The 15,873-nt window shown below is 45.4% G+C and overlaps 1 protein-coding gene and 1 non-coding gene across 8 annotated transcripts; both read left to right on the forward strand.

Annotated features, from left to right (window-relative positions):
- The first annotated feature begins 9,695 nt into the window (after positions 1–9,695).
- LOC119270229 (disease resistance protein RPM1-like) lies at positions 9,696–14,429 on the forward strand. 7 transcript variants are annotated; one of them, XM_037552213.1, is made up of 4 exons: positions 9,738–9,802; positions 9,879–9,993; positions 10,115–10,278; positions 11,373–14,429. In XM_037552213.1, exon 4 carries the CDS (start codon positions 11,441–11,443, stop codon positions 14,165–14,167), a length of 2,727 nt encoding a protein of 908 aa, XP_037408110.1. In that variant the 5' UTR covers positions 9,738–9,802; positions 9,879–9,993; positions 10,115–10,278; positions 11,373–11,440; the 3' UTR covers positions 14,168–14,429. The 7 variants fall into 7 exon arrangements, with proteins under 7 accessions (XP_037408115.1, XP_037408109.1, XP_037408108.1 ...); XM_037552212.1 differs by having other exon boundaries at positions 9,711–10,010; XM_037552211.1 differs by having other exon boundaries at positions 9,711–9,993.
- A 955-nt stretch (positions 14,430–15,384) lies between these two features.
- LOC119273781 lies at positions 15,385–15,535 on the forward strand. Its single transcript, XR_005134975.1, has one exon. It is a non-coding gene; the product is annotated as a U4 spliceosomal RNA (small nuclear RNA).
- Positions 15,536–15,873: the final 338 nt, after the last annotated feature.

Raw genomic sequence — 15,873 nt, forward strand, 5'->3', positions numbered from 1 at the left:
GGCGATGTGGAGTCCTGCGATGGCGGGAGGCGGCGAGCGGGGAGGGAGGCAGGCGCAGGGCGGCAAGCGGGGAAGGAGGCCGGGCGTGAGGCGCAGAGGGATGGAGGCCGGGCGCGGCGACCCGACGCGGGGCGCTTCCGCAGATGGCTGGCGGGGCGGCGAGCGCGGCCGGGCGCGGCGGTGGGCCTGAGCTGCGCGAAGGCACCGGGGCGGGGCTGGGCTTCGAGCTGGCATGGATTAGCTCCCATGCTGATGAGCAGGACGCCATGGATTAGCTCCCCGCCTCCCTCCCTGCTCCGGCGCCCTCCCTGCAAGCTTCGGCACCCGCCCGCGCTCGCCCGCCTCCAGCAAGTCACGCTCCGTGGCGGTCCTCGGCAGCACGGCCGCCGGCGACGCCTCCTGCTCCGTGACGCCCTCTGCGCACGCCTTGGGTGCCTTGCGCTGCTGCATCGCCGACGCGCGGCCGGTGTGCCTTGCGCTGCTGCATCGCCGACGCAGCGGGAGACGGCCAGCGCCCGCCCCGTCCTCGCCCGTCCCGACCACGCACGGCGAGCTCCAGCCTCCAAGCCTAGAAGTCGCCTAGGAGAGAGGGAGTGTGGGCTGGAGAGGAGAGAGGGAGTGTGGCTCGCACGTGGGTGGGCCTGGAGAAGATAAAGGCAGTTGGAGACACTGACTGGTGGACCATTTGCATGCAAAAGTGAGTGCCAGCGTCCCCAGCTGCCCCCCGGGTTGTTGGGATTCGCCTGATATCGTCGGCCGTGTTTTTGGGTAAATCCGGCGCAAAACAAGTCTTTGGGGTGTGGCTGGGAGCATTTTTTACTGCCGGCGGCCAAAAAGCGGTCTGGGTAGGCGTCCTGGGCGCTCTAGTGGAGATGCCCTGACCAACCAACAGATGTGATGGTCTTATTAAAACAGGGTGGCAAATGCAAAACCAAGGAAAGGAAATCAAGGAGCCAAATTAAATTATGAAAAAAAGGGACCTCGCAATCAAACCTTGCAAGGGGCCGAGAAGTGCAGGAGGATGAAAGATGGGACACATCCAGATTTTGGCTGATGGTGAAGCTGAGGGGCACAGGGGGCGTCAAATCCATTGCCTGGAAACAAGAGCAAGGCAATGGCCATGGTCATCGCAGTCTGTTGCAACCGAGGTGACCAGATGCCCCAGCCGATGAGGCACCCCAGCGTCCAGTGGGAGGATCATCTCGAGGATCTGCTCTCGCCCATACCAGAGGAAAACGGGGAAGAGAAGTATAATCCGAACCCAGCCGGGGCGACCTGACTATCAGCGACACCTCCTTGCCCATGCGGATCTGTCGCCCTCTCATCTTCGCCGCTAATCATGGGAGTGCGAGAGGTTTGGCGGTTTTCTGGTGGAGGAGGAGGAGAGGGGCGCGGCGGTGGCTGAGGAGATTGGAACGCAAGCAGAGCGGATGGCGATGCCGCAACGCCACCTGCGGGCCTGAATCAACCAGAGAGTTCCGATTTTTCTACGGGAATAGCGGCCCTCATGGCGTCAGCCCAGTCCGTTGCCCATTCTGGAGCAGATGATCCGCGGCCCATGCGCGCATTGACCAAGGCATCTAACAACAATGAACACCTAAAACAGTCGATCCAATGGCCGAAATTGCTAGTGCCCTGAGTGAGATGGCTGGATTAGTGCTCGGTTATAATGTATTTAAATTTAAATAGCGGGCGAGCGGTTGGAGGCATCAAGGAGATCTCAAGGAGATGTATAGCAACGAGAGGGTTTTTAGGGGAAGCCACCAAGTGAAGGGGAAGGGGAACCTTGAGCGGGATCTGGGATGGGGGCCTTGGAGGCTGACATCGCCGTTGTTGTTGCTCGTCGCCGCCGAACGGTGAGCAAGGGTGGTATATCTCATAGTCGAAGGAATATGTATTTGACATTAAGAAAGCAATAGCAATAAACTGAACGATCAATATGCTAAGCTAACAGATGGGTCTTGTCCATCACATCATTCTTCTAATGATGTGATCCCGTTATCAAATCACAACACATGTTTATGGTTAGGAAATCTTAAACATTTTTTATCAACGAGCTAGTCTAGTAGAGGCTTACTAGGGACACGGTATTTGTTTATGTATTCACACATGTATTTAAGTTTCTGATCAATACAATTCTAGCATGAATAATAAACATTTATCATTAATAAGGAAATATAAAATAACAAAATTATTATTGCCTCTAGGGCATATGTCCTTCGTAACTAAGTACCTGTTGATCCTCTCGGATCCAAACCGAGTGAATCGGGTTGGGGATGGTCTCCTCCTTGCCATCCTTGTCCTTGTTGACGATGACATTAGCCAGCTCCGACATGCTCCCATCCACATAGCCGAAGAACCCCGCTCCCCGAAGCTGTGGTGTGTTTTGGGTACGCCACATGATGTAATTGGTTCGAGTGAGACGCTCGGTGATCTGGCCAGAGAGGGTGAAGTTGGCTGCGCTTGAGGAGGCCATGTCAGAAGGTTCAGTGGTGGGGGAGGAGATCGCTAGATGGAAAGAGTTAGGCTCTGATTACCATGTGGGAAATGTCGTACCCTAGCTCTGGACGACGCCTGCGTGTTATATCGTCAGGGGCACGACTCCCTGAAGCAGCGTATAGATCGTTAAGATTACAGACTTGGGAAGGAAGAGATAGATATCTAATTACAAGAGATAACAGAGAATATAAACTACCTATCTCTATCCCTATCTATTGTCTTTGGTTACAAGGAGGAGGCCGACTGTCACAAACTGTCATGATACAATATGTTTCGTTTGACAGCTTATAGATTCTCCATCTCCTGGTCAAGGCTTATTCCAGGTATAAGCTTTCCAGCATATTCCGATTGCGGTATACAATGAACTTCCAGAGATAATAATGACTGATCTTTGGTTTGAAGTTGGGATTTTAGAAGGGAGGGGAGCGGTCAATCCCAAGGGGTTAGAGTACTACAATAATAACCTTATAAATGAGCTAGTGAAACATGGTAAGCTCATTTCTAGAAGTCTATAAATTGTGTTGTAGTGACAAGATATTTCGTCTTTCAATAGTACAGTAAATGACAAGCTGTGGATATCTACCATAGTTGGCTAAAAGTTATTGTTCTTTAATGCTTCACTACCTAAATCACTATGTCCTTGTTTCGTTATGGATTCAAATCCATATCATGCTTTACCATCTCGATTTCCCACAAGTTTTGGATGATGAGTATGGAGGATGGTAAAGCCCTGGAATGGTGTAAGATTCTGTGACTTTTCCTTTGTCGGTGAAATTGCTCCAAAGCTAAAAATAACCAACCTTCTTTTAGAATTAAGATACTGGAGGTGGCCTATGCAAAATGATGCCAAAATGATCATGAGTCCTACTACTTTTCTAGTGACATTTCCTTGCTGATGGCCCTACAAAATGCATGGAGGATTTCAGAACATTTGTAGATATTTGCTTCAGAGAGTTCGGAGACAGGCTTTTGTACTGGACTACTATAGCCGAACCTAATGTCGGTCCAATCGGATCTTATGATAGTGCAATATTTGCACCTGGACGTTGATCCAAACCTTTTGGAGTACTAAAATGCTCCGTGGGGAACTCAACCGTGGAACCTTATGTAGCAGCTCCCAACATGATATTGGCACACAAATCAGCTACTAGACTGTACAGAGAAAAATATCAAGTGAGTTATCTTGTTCCTATAATCAACACCAGCTCCTTTCTGCCAGCACATTCTTAATTATTATATAACAAAACAAATCTTGTCGAACGAATATGTACCTTTCTGCAGCAGCATAGTTGTGCGGGCGTTCATATGTTTAAAGCCCTTCAATCTATAAAGAAAGAAGATGATCTTTGGACATGGAGTATTTGATCCCGATCTCACATGCTCCCGCATGAACAGTAAAATCCAAAAAATAGTAAATTAATTAAAAAATCTGATTTTTTTTGTGATGAACATTGATGAATTTTCTAATTGCGTGCAAAATTTTAGGTTGAGATGACATTCGTGGAGGTCTGGGCAAAAAAAATTTGATGGTCCAAAAAGACTATTGTTGGAAGTATTTTGGAGCATCGATTTTGCTATTTTTGCGCAAACCTCAACGGATGTCATTTCGACATGAAATTTTGCACGCACTTAGAACATTCATCAATGTTCATCACAAAAAAAAAATCTGATTTTTTGATTTTTTCTTTCTATTTTTTGGATTTTACTGTTTATGCGGGAGCATATGTGCTCGGGATCAAAAGAGCACTTTTGATGATCTTTGTCCTTTAGATAAGAAAACAAACCTTCTCAAACAAATTTGTGATGAGCTCGGATGCAGAGATAAATTTTTTCTTTTCCTATCAATATATTGCCGCGGGTGTCCTTATCTTCGAGCCCTTCAATATGCAAGGATCAATTCAAAGTACACTCAACCATGAAAGTTTTTTTTCGAGGAACTGAAAGATAAGAATAAACAAGAACTAAAAGGAAAAACACAAAATGGCTTAATGAATTTTCCAGTTTTTACCAAACCCCACACCGACATGTATATCGGCTTAATATACAAATGCTTTACATACATAAAAGAAATTGTAATTCTGTGCATACATAACCAATGACGTGAATCTTGGCGCCGATCGGTGGTCCACGATCTGTGTGTCGCAGACTTGCATGCCCTAAATCCTCGTCTATAATACTCCCGCTGTTTTCATAATTCTTGTCGTAGACTAAAACCACGACATGAATTATGGAACAAATAGAGTACAAGTTATTCGAAAAAAGAAAGTAAAGAACGACCTAATAATGCATCTGACGTCTGCACAACGTGTCACCGCCTCTTACGCACTACTAGTAGTAGGCCACTAGGAGAGTCTACCTACCGTATCATCTCTCGAAATGTTTAGTGGCAAGAAAAGAAGGAAGACAAATAACAAGCCTAAAATCTAAAATGTGGCCGCGCACTAACTAGACGAACCGGGCGGCCGACTTGTGGCCGTCCGATCTTGCTCGAATTGTCGTGCGCGTGGGCCAGATGCCAGATGGTCAGGACACTCCCACGTATGGTGCGGACACGACTGACTGAGGCGAAATAGTAGACCACTTCCGTCCGCACCCATCGCTATCCACTCACCTCCCCACCTCCCTCGCATTTGTTGCCGCCTCCGCCGGTTCGCCCCAACTTATGCCGGCCGCCGCTGCTGATCCACCTCGCCTCGGCTGACACGACCCACCACGGTTGCGGCATCTCGCCTGCCACGCCTCCACGGCGCCGTCTCCCGTCCGCCGCCTCGCCTTTTCTTCTGCATCTAGCCGTCGGTCCTCCGCGAACGACCCTTCCCTCGCCTCCTTGCTAATTAGTCCGTGCGAGAGCGAAGAAGGTGTCTCCCCTATCCACGAATTTCAGCAAGCACTCAATCTACAAGCTCACCCGTACAGCCAGTGCTCCGTACTTCTACATCCTTTCATGGTACGTGTCTGGCTTTTATGGAATTTAGTGAGAGAAAAATTGAGCCCATCCATGGAGCTATGTAATTTGAAGTGGGATGCGGCCCTGAGTTTTGTTTTTCCTCTGATGTTCGAGGAACTGAAGAAATTTCAGTGAGAAGGAAGCCTATGCGTGTGTGTGGTCGCTGCTATGTTCGATTCGAGTTGTACGTTTGCACTGCTGCATCCAGATCCATCCTCAGTGGAGGTTTGCTGCCAGGTATGACTTCAACGCTGAGGCTAATTGACTTTGATGGGATCAGGGGTTTCCCTGATTAGTTGGTCCCTTGAGTACCAATGGCTTCCTGCGCTTGTTGAATTATGAGATGTGTTTGGTTGGGTTGAATCAAAGGAATTTCTAGTTCTTGTAAGTAAGAATCACTGAAGACTAGTTGGTATAGTTACTAGTTCCTCTTGGTTTTGGTTGGTGCTCATTACATCTAGTTGAATCAATGAAAATAATTGAAGTTCTAAAGATTTTTTTGTCACTAATGGTATGAATTTAGGATCCTACTTTTCAAAACTCCATGGATCTGTAGTTGATGCAACTTGATCCATCTATTTTCTTGCTTAGACTGCATTTATCATTACGATACCGCTCGTTGGAACTGCTACTCAGTAGAGCTCAATTTTGTCCGTTTCCTCTCTTTTCTAATCGAAAGATATGCAAGTTAGAATAGTTTGCACACTTGTTAATTATATATAGTTGCACGGAGAGGAATTACAAACTTTACAGAAAGCAGTACATAGTTGCACACCTAAGCATACATAGTAGCACATTGACTGCCAAGTAGTTGGTCAGGGTAGCCGCCGAAGTTGCACATCCTACTCGTAGGGGTAGTTTGTGAGTAGGTGTCCACAACACGCCTACAGCGGTGGTTAAGGTCTGACTGCTAGATCCATTGTGGCTGGGTTAGTAGGTCACCAGGGGAGTCCTTGGTCATGGAGTCGGAGTAGGACCTCCACTACCTCCTCCAATTCCTTTTTTCCGATGATGGAGCTGGACCGCTATGGTCGTTAGGAAGCCACGCAAAGTCGCACAACCATTTCTTTCGTAGTTGCACATCGACAACCAGACAATTGGTCAGGGCAGCCACCAAAGTCGCACATCCTACTGGTAGGGGTAGTTGGTGAGCGGGTGTCGACAGCACGCCTACAACGGCGGTCAAGCAGGTCTGACTGCCAGATCGATTGTGGCAGGGTTAGTAGATCGCCAGGGGAGTCCTTGGTCGTGAAGTCGGAGTAGCACCTCCACTACCTCCTCCAATCCCTTTTTTCTCAGTGATGGAGCTGGACCGCTGTGGTCTTTAGGAAGCCACGCAAAATCGCACAACCATGCTTTCGTAGTTGCACATTGATAACCAGCCGCCGAAGTCGCACATCCTATTGGTAGGGGTAGTTGGTGAGCAGGTGTCTACAACACGCCTGCAGAGGTGGTCAAGGTCTGACTACAAGATCCATTATGGCTGGGTTAGTAGGTCGCCAAGAGAGTCCTTGGTCGTGGAGTCAGAGTAGCACCTCCACTATCTCCTCCAATCCCTTTTTTCTCGGTGATTTTTTACTCCACATACAGGCAGCCAAGTGTATTAATTTTCATACATAGTTGCAGAAGGACTAAATAAGCATTGGCATGCTCAACTTTCTCAGTTGCTCAACGTTGCCATCTTTAAGTTTTTTAGAATTGTCCCAAGAGTATGTAACGACTTGGCATCCTCAGGCTTTTCTAGTTGCAGAATAGTATCTAATTAGTTGGCAACCTTAGTAATTCTAGTTGCACAACAATATACAACTACTTGACATCCTCAGCTTCTCTAGTTGCACAAGAACTCAGATTAGTTCCATCTTAAAAAAATTGAGGATTTCCCAAGAGTATGTAACGACATGGCATCCTCAGGCTTTCTAGTTGCAGAATAGTATCTAATTAGTTGGCAACCTCAGTAATTCTAGTTGCACAACAATATACAACTAGTTGACATCCTCAGCTTCTCTAGTTGCACAAGAACTCAGATTAGTCCCATCTAAAAAAACTGAGGATTGCCCAACATTATCTAACGACTTGGCACCCTCATGTTTTCTAGTTGCAGAAGAGTATCTATTTAGTTGGCACCCTCTGCAATTTTCGTTGGACAACATTATCCAAGTAGTTGACATCTTCAGCCTCTCTAGTTGCACAAGAATTCAGATTAATCCCATCTTAAATTTTTTGAGGATTGCCCAATAGTATCTAATGACTTGGCATCCTCAGGCTTTCTAGTTGCATAAGAGTATCTATTTAGTTGGCACCCTCTGCATTTTTAGTTGCATAAGAACAAATCAAGAATTGACATCCCCAACTTTTTTTAATAGTTGCACAACAATGTCACCTGAGTTGGCATCTTCAACTTTTTTTGAGGGAGGCATCTTCAACTTCTTTACTTGCACAAGAACCATTCAATAGTTGGCATCCTCATATCTTCACATGCATCTGTTTTGCTAGGTTTGCTTTTGCTAGGTTTGCAGATGCACTTGAATGTAGTTGTATCACTTTTTTGGAAATTATAATCTTTAAGAATTCACTATTTTTTCCATTTTTTGTGTTCAGACATGCTAAATTCATTATGTTAGTTCAAAATTCATTACATAGTTGCACAAACATGCAATATGAACTGCATGCAGGAGTACTTGTAGTTGCACAGAATAGATGATGTAGTTGCACAACAGCCAACATAATTTTTGTTGGAATTTTTCATACATAATTTTAGCCAAAACCAAAATGAATCTGAAATTATATGAGTTGGCATCTTCAACTTTATTGAAATTCAAACCCCACAAGTAGATGGATATGGGGGTGTTGTCAGATGCACTTGTGTTGGTTAAGTTGCGCAGATACGCCCCAGATCTGGTTCATTTTCTATAAGGCTTCATTTTTGCATCATGTTCAGGTTTTACAGGTTATGGGGGTGGGGGAGCTGCCGTAGCTTTGTGCACACAATTCTCAGCTACAAAGTCACATATATTATTGTGTGCAAAGATCAAAGGAAAAAAATGCCTGCAAACCATATTCAGTAGTTTCCCAGTTTGTACTAAATAGTTGCCCAGTTTGTACTAAATAGTTGCACAGTTTGTACTAAATACTTGCACACATACAAAACAGGAATTGGTTCAGTGTTTTTCTCACAAATTGTGTTTTAATCATGTCCAGGTTTATTTTGGTCAAGGAGCTGATGTAGATTCTGCACATAATTTGATGCTACACTTCTTATACGATGCTATTGGAAGTACAAAGAAGATTTAGATGACAAAAATTTAGTTTCTATCTTTTGCTGTTTTACTTTAGTATATGGAACATATTTTCCCTACTGCAATGTGTGTGAGACAAGACTGTGTATTTCTCATTGTTACTACTGCTTGTGCTTTTTTAGTCTGGTTTGTTTGTTGCACACATTGCAGCAAAAGTTAGCTTTGATGTTAGTTCAGTTGCATAAATATTTGCTTTTTTTGCACAGACACTACATCTTGTTAATTTTGATATCTAAACCTACTGCCTTGTGTTTAGTTGCACACATCCAGGCAAAAGTTGGCTTGAAATCATGTTTAATTATACAAATATATGTTTTTTTCACATGAACTACATCATGTCTATTTTTGCATATGCAACTACTCCCTTTTGTTTATTTGCACACATCCAGGCAATAGTTGGCTTGGATCCATGTCCAGTTGCACAAGAAAGTGTTTTATTATACAGAGATCAGATTCAATTCTTTTTTGTTGCTTCATGTTCCTTCTTCCTCCAACTATGGAGAAGATTTGTGCCAGATCCAGAGGGAAAGTGAAGAGGCCAGAGGGAAGTTACCTAATAGTGCTGTCTGGTATGGCTCTGAACTCCCTCTTATTAGAACTGAAGCTTTTTTCACCTAGTTGTGCTCTGCCATGGCAGCTCTGTAGGGTTTGGATCCAGGCCTGGGATCCCCTTCTTTCTTGGAGAAGAAGAAGGGCGACCCAAGGGGGAGGAAGTGTGGGTGAGGGGTGCGTGTGAGGTGTGGGGATGTAGTGGTTGGGAGCGTGATAGCGATGGAGGAGATTTTCTGTTGGTTGGGAGTGTGGGACACAGGTCGGAAGAAACTTTCCTTCTTGGGATCAAGGGCGGACAGAAAGTTACCTTTTGGGGCTGGCCACTCCATCGCGCTAGCGGGCAGCCGCTGCCCGCTAGACGCCTCCAATAACAAGACTTGACCACCCCTAAAAAAAAACCCTTATAACCCACAAAAGGCCAAGATATTTTCCGAAAGGAAGGTGCCTTCGGAGAAGAAGCAAATCTACGGATCTGCAGCTAGTTCGCTGTATCATTCTCAAAGTCAAGGTCTCCTCCTCACCCAGCAAGATTCATTGCGACGCATACGCTCTTCCTTAGCTTCTTTTCTACTACTATGTCATAGCTTGTTTCGGTCTCTGCCGCCCGGACCTGCTCGTCGGACTGCGCCGGCGCGGCGCGACGGAGCGGCGGCGGCCCAGGCTGCACTTTGTGCTCCTGGATCTGGCAGGCGGACCTAGGTTATCCCCATACCAGGGTGTGATATGCCCTTCTGATTTGATCCGATTCGTGCTTCCTTTCAACATTTCCGCACCTGTGCTGACTGCATACATACACATCCTCTCTTCTTTGATGCTGCAGGAGCAGGGGGAGCAACGAGCTTGCCCAAGACTCGCTTTTTTGTCCACCTACAATTTTCATCTCTTGACGCTAGATCGCCATCTGTGGTCGATTCGTCGGGTCAATCGCACCCACGCCTCGGCTTTCAAGCTGTCTGCTTGACTGAGTACTACTTCCGTCACTAGGTAATGATTTTTTTTTTCTTTTCTTGATTGAATAGCATTCCTTCCATGTCAAAAAAAGTCTTATATTAAGTCACAGAGGTAGTATGTATCAAGTCAGAATAATTAGTTCACAGCTTGCAAGTTTCACAACACAACTAAAACTGTATGTTGAAGTACAAACTGTCTTTTCTATGTGTGCGGTCATGTGGGGAATGCCCAAAAGCTAGTACTTACCATGTACTTCCTCCGTCGAAAATAAGTGTCTCAACTTTGTACTAAGGGTGAGACACTTATTTTGGGACGGAGGGAGTAATTTACTCTATTTGTGATGTATTCCTTCTTTCCCAGAACATTTTCATATTTCTGACCTGTATAACAAGTGCAACTATTTTATTCAATCATAAGCATTAGAGTTGTATAGCAGATACAACTATATTTAAGTCAAGTCATTAAAATGTGTGTGTTATTCTGTAGTATGTATTAACATGACTTAGATCTTTCCTTCATTCACGATACAGTTTATCATGCCCATGAGTAAAACTCTACATCTCTCTTCTTACCATGGACCTTTCGCGTTGTACTTGGTGCAGATATGATCACTACTGTAGCTTGTTGATGTTTTTATCGTGTCGGATTTTTCTTCTTCTTTTTACTCCACCTAGGCATAGCTTCGGCCTTGTATGACTTTGATATTGTGTGTTTGCGTTGGTGTTGGCTGTGTGCATCCTAGTTATGCAGAGGCCGGACACGTGTTTATTGTTTTTGTATCCCTTGTTGCTTCATTTTGAGTTAAAAAAATATCCACCCTTCGTTGAAAAGGTAGTTTTGTTAGGTTATCTCAATATCAGATGACATTGACACAAGGTCTCTTCACTCATGATACATTGATAAATTTCTTTTTAAACACAAACACAGCTAAACCTTCCATCCATGCATGAAACCAATGGATTCAAGTGTTAACAAAGCTATAAACATCCAGTTAGAAAACTAGTGCAAGTAACTCAGGCATTGGATAATGTTTCTCTCTGAACATATGGGCTAACTTGCAGCCTAATTTTTTGGATGAAATTGGTTATTGTCCCATTTGACACATGATCGATGTTTGTTTTGTTCAGCAAAAATCGCCCCCATGGCTCGGCTTTCAAGCTGTCCTGCTTGACCGTGTTTAAAATTTTCAGCACAAATGGCGGAGGCAGTGCTCCTTGCTCTCGGAAAGATTGGGAATGTTTTAGCTAATGAAGCTGCCAAGGCCTTGGTAGCCAAGCTGTCAAAAAAAGTTAGTAATCTGATTGATCTGGATGACAAGATTGAGCAAATAAAAAAGCAATTAAATACCATGAACAATGTCATACGGCAGATAGGCACAACGTACCTCACCGACGAAGTCGTAAAGGGTTGGATTGGGGACGTGAGGAAGTTGGCCTACCATGTTGAGGATGTAATGGACAAATACTCGTATCACTCTCTTCAAATGTTGGAAGAAAAATTTCTGAAGAAGTGCCTCAGAGGATCACATTATGTTCTGGTTTTCAGCCAAATTGCTGATGAGGTAGTCAAGATAGAGAAGGAGATCAAGCAAGTTATAGAACTCAAGGAGAAGTGGTTGCAACCATCCCAGCTTGCTCATGACCCTCTTATTGAGATGGGAAAACAAGATAGATTCCCTGAACTTGTGAAAGATGAAGATCTTATTGGAATTGAAGATAACAGGAGAATGCTGACTGAATGGCTGTACTCGGATGAGATGGACAGTACAGTGATAACGGTGTCAGGTATGGGTGGGTTGGGAAAAACAACCCTCGTCACAAATGTTTATGAACGTGAAAATGAAAATTTCCAAGCTCGTGCATGGATAGCTGTGTCTCAGAACTACACTATGGCTGGTCTGTTGAGGAAGTTACTCCGGAAGTTACTTGGGAAGGCTGGTTACACTGAACCTGCATCATCCAACATTGACAGGATGGATGTTTATGACTTGAAGGAAGAAATAAGGCGAACACTTGAAAATAGGAAATGTTTGATCATATTGGATGATGTCTGGAACCAGGATGTGTACATTCAAATGCGAGATGCGTTACATAATTCTTGTGCAAGTCGCATTATCATCACCACGCGGAAGAATCATGTTGCCGCTCTTGCTCTCTCGACACGTCGTATCGATCTCAAGCCTTTGGGGGATACAAATGCATTTGAACTCTTCTGCAGAAGGGTCTTTTATATCAAAAGGGACCATGAGTGTCCCGATTATCTCATGAAAACTGCTACGTCTATAGTTGATAGGTGCCGGGGCCTGCCACTAGCAATTTTAACAATAGGCGGATTCTTGTCTTCGAGGCCACAAACACGATACGTTTGGGAGCAAATATACAATCAACTCTCAACTGAGCTGTCGAACAATGATCATGTCCGGGCAATTTTAAATCTGAGCTACCATGACCTATCTGGGGACCTCAGAAACTGCTTATTGTACTGCAGTCTCTTCCCGGAAGACTACCCAATGCCACGTGAGAGCCTTGTGAGGCTATGGGTTGCAGAAGGCTTTGTGTTGAGCAAAGGAAACAGCACCCCAGAAGAGGTGGCCGAGGGAAACCTGATGGAACTGATATACCGCAATATGCTTGAAGTCAAGGAGACAGATGAACTGGGAAGGGTGAGCACCTGTACGATGCATGATATCGTGCGAGACCTGGCTCTTTGTGTTGCGAGAGAGGAACAGTTTGTATCTGCAAATGATTATGTTACAGTGATACAGATGGATAGGGATGTTCGTCGTTTGTCATCATGCGGATGGAAAGACAATACTGCACTGAAAATCAAACTTCCCCGTCTTCGAACTCTAGTGTCGGTAGGAGCAATTTCATCCACACCTGGCATGCCATTCTCAGTTTTGTCAGAATCAAGCTACCTGACTGTCCTCGAGCTACAAGACTCTGAAATCACTGAAGTACCATCATGGATAGGGACACTCTTCAATTTACGTTACATTGGCTTACGCCGCACCAAGGTCAGGTCACTCCCGGACTCTGTTGAGAAACTATCGAACCTGCAAACTCTTGACATCAAGCAAACTAACATAGAGACCCTACCAAGAGGGATTGTTAAGATCAGGAAGCTACGACACCTCTTAGCTGATAGATATGCTGATGAGAAACAGACAGAGTTTCGATACTTTATTGGAATTCAAGCACCAAAAGGACTGCCCAACATTGAAGGGCTACAGACTCTTGAGACCATCGAATCCAGCAAGGACTTGGCCGAGCAGCTGAAGAGAATGATGCAACTGAGAAGTCTGTGGATTGACAATATAAGTGCTGCTGAGTGTGCAAATATTTTTGCTACCCTGTCAAATATGCCACTTCTTTCCAGCTTGCTTCTTTCTGCAAGAGATGAGAATGAGGCACTTTGTTTCGAGGCTCTCAAGCCAAGGTCTACACATCTCCACAAGTTGATCGTCAGAGGGCAATGGGCCAAGGGAACACTGGAGTGCCCGATATTTTGCAACTACGGGGAAAATCTCGAGTATCTAGCTCTAAGCTGGTGTGACGTTGTTGAAGATCCATTAGGGATGCTTGCACCTCACTTGCCGAACCTCACATATCTGAGACTTAACAACATGCGTAGTGCAAATAGCTTGGTTCTTTCTGCAGATTCCTTTCCTCTGCTGAAGACGCTTGTGTTAAAGGACATGCCTCATGTGAACGAGCTAAAGATCATGGATGGCGCCCTTCCATGCATTGATGGTCTGTATGTCGTTTCGTTGTCGAAGCTTGGCAAGGTCCCTCAAGGCATCGAATCCCTTGGTTCCCTGAAGAAGCTTTGGCTGCTGCGCTTGCACAGGGACTTCAAAACTCAGTGGGACATGAACGGAATGCACCAGAAGATGAGGCGCGTTCCAGAGGTTCGTGTTTGAATGCGGCATAGTGGTTCTTTCTGCACTGGCATCCACGTCATTCTTGATTTAATAATTCTGGCATGTTATAATTATTAAGACATCATTTGCGAGTCTTGTACTTCCATATCGTGATACGGTTTCTGTTCTGACAATGTCGGTGTTCATTGCCTTCAGGAGGCCCTGTACTTTTTTTGTATTATTGCAGTTTCATTTTGTAAAACTGATTTCAGGAAACAGTTGTGTCGAACATGTGAGAAAACAGTGTTGTAAAATTTGTTTACCTTGTTGTCAGTAGATACCGCCCGATCTATGTTTCTACTGCATCCTGGTTGTCGTTCTCGAAGAGGCGCATCCTTGATCAAGAATGATTTCCATGTCCAAGTGAAGCCCCTGCTTGAGTTGAGAGTCCGAGAGGCGGGATTTGGTAGGAGCAAGGAGCTCAACAACTGCAGTGTTTATTGTGTGAAGAAAATGTTGTGTTTTAGTAACAGTAGTTTTGATTCTTCTTTAGGCCGCTGCTGGAGTTTGTATCTGTACGGCTTTACTGATCTGTACTGTTTGAATAGGTTCGGTACTACCGTCAGAAAATGCTGCTGGCTTTCCGTTCCCTGCACAGCTGCACGTACACAATTCATTTCGTGTATAGCGGGAACACCATGATGGGCATTTCATCAAGTATCACATGGAGGTCGCCGAGGGTCCCCTTCTTCCGCGTCTCCGGCACAGCCTTGGCCGGGGGGAGGGGGGCAATCGTCTTCACCCCAAAGGCGGGCACTTTTCTTGGGTTCGCCGAGCATAGAGAGGGTAGCAGGAGCAGGCGTAGGTTGGCTTGCAGGAGGTTATGCTATGCACACGATAAAATCAGGACGATTCATAGACGATGGTTAAATCAGGCCGTACATGCGTATGAGTGATTCACACAGGACGCTGTATTTACATATCGTGCACACGTCGGGCACCAGTATCGTCCATGGAGCAGTTTCGGAAGAAGAAAGAAGCAGAGAAGTGCAGCGCAGAGGAGAGTTATTTTTTCTGAGGGGCACGCACACAGGAGGAGATCACCTGGCTGTTGGGCTCCCTGGATTTTGTGGGCCGTGGGAGGCACAGCCCAGCAAGGATTGCTGCCCCGCCCCTAATTCATCGAGTGGGTTTGTTTTGTACCACATCGGCTGTGGAGGGAAGAGTGTGAGGGGTGGCCGGGTATAAGATGGGACAGCGGGCGAGCGGTTAGAGGCATCTTTGCGCTTGGGGCAATGACGCAGCTAGTGAGGTTATACCGAGGCGCGTCAATTGCTGGTTGAAAACTATTTCCAAACCCCTTCTTTGGCCCTCCGGGGACATTGAGAATTTCTGAAAGGGCTCCTTCCCTTCGGGGAGGGCAAAGCCCACAAATCCAACGATGAAAGTATTTGTTCAGTTTTTTTAGCTCCATTGGCCCTAGTATTACAGTAATTTCTGAAGCAACCAGAACTAATTTCTGAAAGGGCTCCTTCCCTTCGGGGAGGGCAAAGCCCACAAATCCAACGATGAAAGTATTTGTTCAGTTTTTTTAGCTCCATTGGCCCTAGTATTACAGTAATTTCTGAAACAACCAGAACTAATTTTTGAAAGGGCTCCTTCCCTTCGGGGAGGGCAAAGCCCACAAATCCAACGATGAAAGTATTTGTTCAGTTTTTTTAGCTCCATTGGCCCTAGTATTACAGTAATTTCTGAAACAACCAGAA

Source organism: Triticum dicoccoides, chromosome 3A (assembly GCF_002162155.2).
Source record: "Triticum dicoccoides isolate Atlit2015 ecotype Zavitan chromosome 3A, WEW_v2.0, whole genome shotgun sequence".
NCBI classification, from domain to species: Eukaryota; Viridiplantae; Streptophyta; class Magnoliopsida; order Poales; family Poaceae; genus Triticum; species Triticum dicoccoides.